We start from the raw sequence: 8,349 nt of genomic DNA on the forward strand, positions 1-8,349 counted from the left end.
TTTCTTGAAAGTTTGCTGTGTGCAAGAAGTGTGCAACACAATGCACTGTACAAACTTGCGTTGCTTTAACCAATATCCCTACGTTTCAACAATACTGAGGAAGGGTATGTATGTATATAGAAATCTTAATATATTTATCAACATTAACACTGTTTAAGGCATAAATTGCATACACTGTGGACAATTTAGATTTTCTTGACCTACATGTGTGCATTATAAGATGCTTTAAGGCCCATAAATCTGATAATAATATAGTTTTAAAACCAAGTCAGTGGGAAGTATAGCATAAATTGTTTTTTAAGATAACAGATTTCTAAGCATGAGAATTGGTTGTTGCAATGAATGATCCATGCTACAAACTAGAAATAGTGAAGATATAGTTTGCTTAATAAACTCAGTTATCATTATCCTGGTAGCCTTAGTAGTAACAAGTGAATTAGAATAATAAGACATTTGGGCTGTTATCAAGCAAATGAAATCAACCCAGATGCTGCATCTGAAGTGGCATTTTGATGTATTTACACACTGTTTAATGCTGGACATGAATGCATTTAACCTGCAATTACAAATGCATAAATAATATTTTGATAGGTATATTAAACATAAAACGTTTAATGCTGATATATGAAATGATTTAAAACATGAAAAAAATCTGGAAAAAAGTCGAAATGGGAAATTAATACTTGAGTTATTGCGATTGCACCGAATAATTTAAACGGATGATTCATTCAGGAACGAAACACTGTCATGTTGCTCAGAGACGCAGAACAGTGCTGTGGCTTTGTTTGGAATTATTTTATGTTGGCAAAATAGAGCAAAAACAGGTAATATGGTGTCTAAAAAGTAAGAACTTTTTGTATAATGAGCCGCTGTAAAATTATTACATTTGTAATCATTTGGGGAGGATCAATTTTTGGGGAGGAAACTGCACTCTTGGTGTGGAATTGATTAACAATATGAAGTGGTATAAATATATACATTTTCTGCCCCCATGTCTTGAATTTGTGATCATTCTAAATGCATTTTAATAGATTGAATCATGCAGTGTAAGAACGCACTCAAAATGCGCACGCGCCCTATACTCTAGACTTCACGTAGGTAATGTATGCGGGCGCTCTGTAGGGGTGGGGTGTCCATAATGTCAAAACGCACATTATTAAAACAACAATTATCGCAGACAATATATATCAACGCTATATCGCAAACCCCTACCGCTGAGGCATCTGAGAAGATATATAATCTTGGCAGAGGTGGAAAGAGTACAAAAATATTCTACTCAAGTAAAAGTACCATTACATTAATGAAATTTTACTTAAGTACAAGTAAAAGTACCAGTCTAAAAATCTACTCAAGTAAAAGTAAAAAGTAGCTCATTTAAAATTTACTCAGAGTAAAAATTACTTAGTTACATTTTAACAGTGGGAGGGAGTCAAAATGGGACAGGCCAAGGGTGTCAAACTCAGTTCCTGGAGGGCCACAGTCCTGCACAGTTTAGATATAACCCTAATTAAACACACCTGATCCAGCTAATCTAATCATTTAGGTTTATTTGAAAACTACATGATATGTGTGCTGGAGCAGGGTTAGAACTAAACTCTGCAGGGCTACGGCCCTCCAGGAACTGAGTTTGACACCCCTGGGATAGGTCTATTAATCTCAAACTAGTTGTTTTTAATTAAAGGAATCAGTTATTTAGAATAATAAAACATTTGGGCTGTTACCAGGCAAATCAGTATCAACAAACTCATCTTTTAATGCAGAGGAAATGCAGAAGATTCATTGGAAGTGGCATTTAGATGTATCACACTGTGTAGTGCTGGACAAGAATGCATTTAACCTGCAGTTACAAATGCATGAATAATGTTTTGATATACAAGACATAAAATGTTGAATACTCATTTGAAATGATAAGAAAATAATTATTTAAAAAAAATCAAAAGATACTTTAAATGTGAAATTAAAATGGCCAGTATGTGGCAGCAAGTCACTGTTAATAAGTGAGTCATTGCGATTGAACCGAATCATTTAAACGTTTGATTAATTCAGAAACGAAACACTGTCACGTTGCTCAGAGACGCAAAACTGTGCTTTGGTGGCTGTGTTTGGAATTATTTTCTGTTGTAGAAATAGAGCTAAAAAAGGCAATATGGTGTCTAAAACGCAAGTCTCTTAATTAACTTGTTTACTGAACTGTTATATATATGTATGTATATATTCATGATGATTTTTGGAGGAAAAGATGGCATTCTTTGTGTGATTTTGATTTAATATATGAAATTATATAAATATGTGAATTTTCTGCCCCTATATCTTCAATTTTGTGATCATTCTAAATGCATTTTAGGAGACTGAATCACACAGTGAAAGAATGCGCGCGCACATCATTAAAACAAAAATAGCACACTCCTCACCACTGTCTTTTTGGCTAATTAGTGCAAAACCTCTTGCTAAAATGTCAAAGCTTCATTTTAACCACCAATGCAACGATGCAATTATTTAGCTTACCTCTACATTCTTGCGAAGGGTTGATGTCTTGTCGAGATTTTATAAGCTGCTAGTTTGGTCTTCCTAGGCAAGTACAGCTTACACTGCATAATAAAGCATACATATGGCCAGGGGTTCACTTAATTTCCTTCGAGTTCAACTTCAGAATATGACGGGGTTTCGTTTTCAGCGGTGTCTGCACCACTAACGCCTGTTTTGTCCGTCTGCATCTTTCTTGTGATTTTAGCGCCAGTTTGCCCTCCTGCCCATTATTATTTTTATTTTTATTTTGTTTTTTACTCAGTAATTAATGTATTTTAAAATGTAGCGAAGTACAATACTTCAAACAAAATATACTTAAGTAAAAGTAAAATTACAGATTTAAAAAATTACTTTAAAAAGTATTAGTACACAAAAAAGCTACTCAATTACAGTAACGCGAGTGAATGTAATTCGTTACTTTCCACCTCTGAATCTAGGCTTTTTATTCTCGCATCACCAAAGCATAATTAATATAAAGTAATTATTTTACAACTTCTGTTATTAAAAAAATACCTCAGTGGTGGGTACGGCCCTGTGTGGAAAGAATAAAAGCAGAGAGAATTCTTTCTTGCACATCTCCATTCTTCTACATTACACAATGATAACAGTGAATAATCACATATATTTTTTAAAGAATTTACAATTACAATATTTCAAGAAACCAGTCACTTTATGGCTGCAACTAAAATAAAGAGCATATTTAATCTAGAAAAAAAGGGGCATTCCCCGGTTTCCTAGCCAAGTCCAAACAAGGTTGGTTAATTATTATTATTATTATTTTTTTTATTATTGACCATTAAACGGTACTGCCTATAATAGCAAATAGTTATCTCATCCATAATTAATTCCAACTTTTTATGTAATGTCCTAAACAAGAGCTAGTGAATTAAATATTAATTTCATATCTGAAAGCACAGAACACATAATTGTTTTTCTCAGCAATATTGCAATTCTACAGACTTGACAGGTTTTCCTGAGACTTTTCCCTCTGATGTCTGAGACCTGTCTGGCAGGGGCCGTACTGTATAGGCCTACAGTAGTTTGTTTAAGTCTAACCTTCCTCAAACTCACCATCTCTCCTTCCGCTTCCCTTTACCTGCTTTGCACAAAGACAATTCTGATGTCCATCTACAGGAGCCAATAATGATCGAGTCAAAATAAGAGAATCGATTTTATTTAGAGACTTACTTTAGCTTCATGTTTTCATAGCCTAACTCATTTGCGTGTCGTCACCAGGCTACTTGCCACAAAGACGCGTGGACATGGATTTCTGTTCTGTAACTGTTAAATCTTAAACTTGAGATTTATACTGGGGCACAGCAGATTTATACTGGGGCACGTGCCTGACAAACTGAGACAGACTAAATCAAACGTCACCTACCTGCAAACTACCTGAAAAACTATGCGCAAGTGCACCTAAAGCAAAAGCTTTTCAATTAAATTAAATTAATTGAATTTAGTCTGTCTCAGTTTGTTCTGTTTCTTCATGTCATTCCAGATAGACTGATGATGATGAGACCAGATCTCTGTGTGGAGCACTGGCTGCTGTCAGACTCCTTGTGCAAACAAAAATTTCACTGGATTATAACATTTAATGGCAAAAACCATTATTTAGCTGGTGAAAATACTAGAGTTCTAATAATCTTGGCCACCACTGTATAAATATATATATATATATATATATATATATATATATATATATATATATATATATATATATATATCATATAAATATATAACATAGCCTACGTAAATATACAAAATAACATGCAAGAAATGCGGAATATAAAACATCTAAATATACAAAACAATACAAGGAAGAAATGCATAATATTGAACACAGGGTGGCGCCATTGAGACTTGAAGAACATGTTTGGAAATGTGCAAAGTAAAACTTGAGTAAGGGGTAGCAGAGATATTGCGGCAAAAGCTTTTTTAAGTACAATTTATTGGCACACAAAATGGCAAAGCATACATACAAGACTTTGGATATGACACAAAAAAACAGCTCTGCTAAATATTTTACAAACTGTGCAGAGTTTCAGTAATACAATTTAGTTGGTTTTGGAAATACCTTAGGCTTTGCGATAATATTCAGGAAATGTTTTGTAATGACAAAACACGAACAAAGAAACTGATTAATTAAAAAAAATATTTGGCTGTTTGTCATCATCATCATCATCATCATGATCACTGTAATATTCTTTTCAATCATTAAAGCACACACCACAACTCTTAAAGGGCCTTAAAGAAATATTTCCAAATCCAGTGGACAGTATTTTTTTTTTTTTTGTAAAAACAAACTGTGTCCCTAGCTACAGAAATGACATAAAGCTGTGTAAACCTGATCACATGATTTGCTAGAAGGGCATTCATTGCATTTTTTAGAATGATTTTTAGATAAAAAGGCCATTTTCCTGTTAAAAGTAGGGTTGAAGCTAGACATGATGAAGGTTATTTAAACTCATACACAGCTAATGAACAGTATATTTGTGACTGAATTTACAGTAAGTTATAATGTTCTCATTTCTCAGTATGGTGTTCATTCCTGAGTATGAAATCTGTTATTATCAGATAAAAAAAAAAAGTCAAACAACAAGTAGTAAACGTCAAAACAGCTGCCGTTTACATCAAGGTCTGATGACTTCAGTAACATCAGATGAAGCAGAAAGCATTTTTATTGTCAAAGTCACAACCCTGGTTACTGTGCTTCCAAATCGATAACCAGAGTCCAACATGACCTCAAAAGCATGTTACCGATTTCGAAATGTCATGCAGAAACATATCATATTCCATTATGAAAATAAGTCAATACAGGGAGAGCGAAAGATGGACAAATATGCTTTTCATATGTGCTTGCCTGTCCGTAAATAAACTCCAAATCCAGATGGTACAGTACAAGGAGAATACAGAAAAATCACAAATGATTTAAATAGCACATTGACTCAGAAATCAAATAGGAATTTTTGAATTAAAGTACGAACTGTACAATCTGTCTTTGTTAATGCAGTCAGCTGTGTTGAAGGAATGCAAGGCGGTTCACTTTTAATTGAAAGCTGAGAGAAAAAGACAATAGCCAAACGAATTTCCAATAAAAATGCAAATGATCAGGGATTGGTCTCAGTGGATGCCTCTGCAGTTCCGGTCTCCAGTGACAAGACAGTCAACATGTCCGTCTCTTCAGCGATTGGTTGATATCGAGTGTGGTTGCCAGCTAGAGTCACTATGGAGATGTGTGATGAACTGCGAGACAGGTAGCTTTTTACATCGATTATTGGGCTAAAGTTGTCCCAATTTCAGGTCTCTGTAAATTCAGATTGCTCACTCAGCCTTGATAAAATCAAGTTCCTCCAAAAGTCACATTTCTAGCGATGCTTTGTAGCACAGCTAGATGATTTCGAAAAAATCCAGTGAGCAAATATTGCTGCCAAAGTTTGGGCTGTGAAGTTCTTAAACGTTACCCAAAATAAGAAGTGGAACCATCAGTTTCTGGTGAACATGGATGACATCATTGACACCATGACACGGATTTACATCATCGAGGGTAAAAAGTGAGGTCAGAGAGAAAGAGCAGGGCATTGCGCATGTTGTCTCCTACTGAGACGGCTGTGAGGCCGTGCTCTCCGGCTTGCTGTCTTGTCCTGTGGGTGGCTTGCTGTTCCAGGGAGCATTGTTGCCGAGAGCCGGCGAGCTTGTGAAGTCGTCGTCATCGTCCAGGCCGTTGGTGGCATCGTATTGTGTGTTTTCTAGCCGAGTGATCAGACGCTCGTCCTCATCGCCAAACTCCCCGCCCATCAGGGTGGGCTCACCTACCACCATCACATCCTGCAACACATACAGTTAGACAGTCAAACAACAAAATAAGGCAGGTTTCATATATGTGACGAAACTTTGGGTGCAGATGAAGAGAAAAAAAAACAACCAGACCTAGACATACGTTAGTGTTTGTTTTTTGTTTGAAATCCCTAACCTTGAATTTAGCAAGCACCAGTAAAATTTTTTACATGTAGAGTCGGGTAAATCATTAGTATTCATATTAATATATTCGTAAATATATTTATATACATTATTTGTAACACTCGTTTTTTATTTAAGTAATACATATTAACAAATTAAAACTATTTGCATTTTAAGATGTTACAGAAATATATTGAAAAATATTACATAAAAAATATACATACATATAATATAATATGTAAAAGTAGATTAGTTGGAACTTTTAAAAATTATTAAAAAAAAATAATAAAAATTGTTATAATATATTACGTATATATTAAATTAAAAAATTAAAAATAGATGTGATTGTGATTATATTGTTTGATTAGGTGCAATTAACTGTAAATAGTATTTTTATGTGTTAAAAACTGATGTTATGTATTGTGAATAAATTGTGAGGAGTTACAATGTTTAAATTGTTTTTTAATGTGTTTAAATAATGTTTAAAATATATTAATTTATAATATCTTAAATGCAATATAATCCATGAAATCGATGTGGATTCTTTGTGTGATAATTGCAATCAATTGTGTGATTAATTACTCACAATATTGTCTCTGGAGCTTTGTTCTAGTGCAGTCTTCTGTTCTTTACTTTCTCTCTCTCTACTGAATTCTCAGGCTCAACTGATCAGTTAACTGGAGCACACGCTTCGCTGATCATGTGTGTCTATGGCACGGGAGCTTTTTATCTCTCTGTATACTCTTCTTCTAGCTCCCTTTCTATGTACGATTGCCAGCTGTCACATACAGAATTGGCCCGTATTTAAAGGAACTGAATATAAGATCCATATTTGATCCTTATGGGAGAGAACTACATCAGCATACATAAGCTGGGAGCACACATCCACATGCGTGAGCAAACACTATTTTCTCTGTGAGTGTTTTCAACAGATCAAGTAAATTTGCATTTAGCATGTTTATAGACTGCAATAATATCTGTTTTTCTGAGACACATGAATGTGGCCAAGTGTAAATGAAATATGCATATCCAATCAGACAGCAATCTAACTGATCAAGATGCAAGAAGTGACAACAAATAAATAGGCTGACAAAATTACTGCAGCAAGAAACAAGTGCATATGAGATGTGAACAAGAAAAGTATTAATACATTATTTTTAACTTTTATTTGTTATATTTTTGCACTTTGTACTGCTCATCAGACTGTTTTGGATAAAAGCAAAGACAATTTGTCCGCTTTCAGCTTCTTGTGCAATTTTTTCCCACTGGATTTGTTGCTTTAATTAAAATGTCTAAAATAAAAGAGCATTAAAAAGCTGAGTATGTTTATAATGAAATATTCACGCACATTCAAATTCTTTAGTGCTATACTGTAAAATGGCACAAGTTAAACTGAAATGTGTAGTAGCGTGTGACACTTTAGTATGACATTAAAATTAATAGATTTTTTAAAATAACAGACACAATGAAATTGAAGGTCAGTGAGACAAAATTAATGTGATTGCATCTTAAATGCATTTTAGCACTTCATTTATTATTTTGCCTAAATTAAATCGCAAATGTGCAAATCAAGAAACTGTGAGTAGTCCAGTAACACTTTACAATAAGTTTCAATACATAACTTTAGTTTCTGGAAGCCTTTATAGACTTTATAGTATGGTAAGTACTTGGAAGTCAATGGCTACCAGCAACTGTTTGTTTGGTTAATCATTTTATGCCACACATATATTAACAATAACATATGTAGAAATGTCCATTAACCTAGATTAATGAAGTTGGTTAAGTATTGTTATCCAACTGAACATTGATCATAAAGTGTTTGTGTATTTTCCCATTCATTCTCCAGGTTACAAGCTATGAGACTCC

At 34.1% G+C, this 8,349-nt stretch overlaps 1 protein-coding gene across 2 annotated transcripts in view; it reads right to left on the reverse strand.

The window, feature by feature from the left end:
* Nucleotides 1-4,822: 4,822 nt before the first annotated feature.
* ldb2a (LIM domain binding 2a) overlaps nt 4,823-8,349 on the reverse strand; it is a 56,991-nt gene continuing 53,464 nt past the window's right edge. For both annotated transcript variants that reach the window (XM_059515994.1, XM_059515993.1), the window contains exon 9: nt 4,823-6,351. In XM_059515994.1, the coding sequence (XP_059371977.1) occupies nt 6,121-6,351 (231 nt within the window). In that variant the 3' untranslated portion in view covers nt 4,823-6,120. The remainder of the gene's footprint in view (nt 6,352-8,349) is intronic.

Source organism: Carassius carassius, chromosome 29, assembly GCF_963082965.1.
Source record: "Carassius carassius chromosome 29, fCarCar2.1, whole genome shotgun sequence".
Classification (NCBI taxonomy): Eukaryota; Metazoa; Chordata; class Actinopteri; order Cypriniformes; family Cyprinidae; genus Carassius; species Carassius carassius.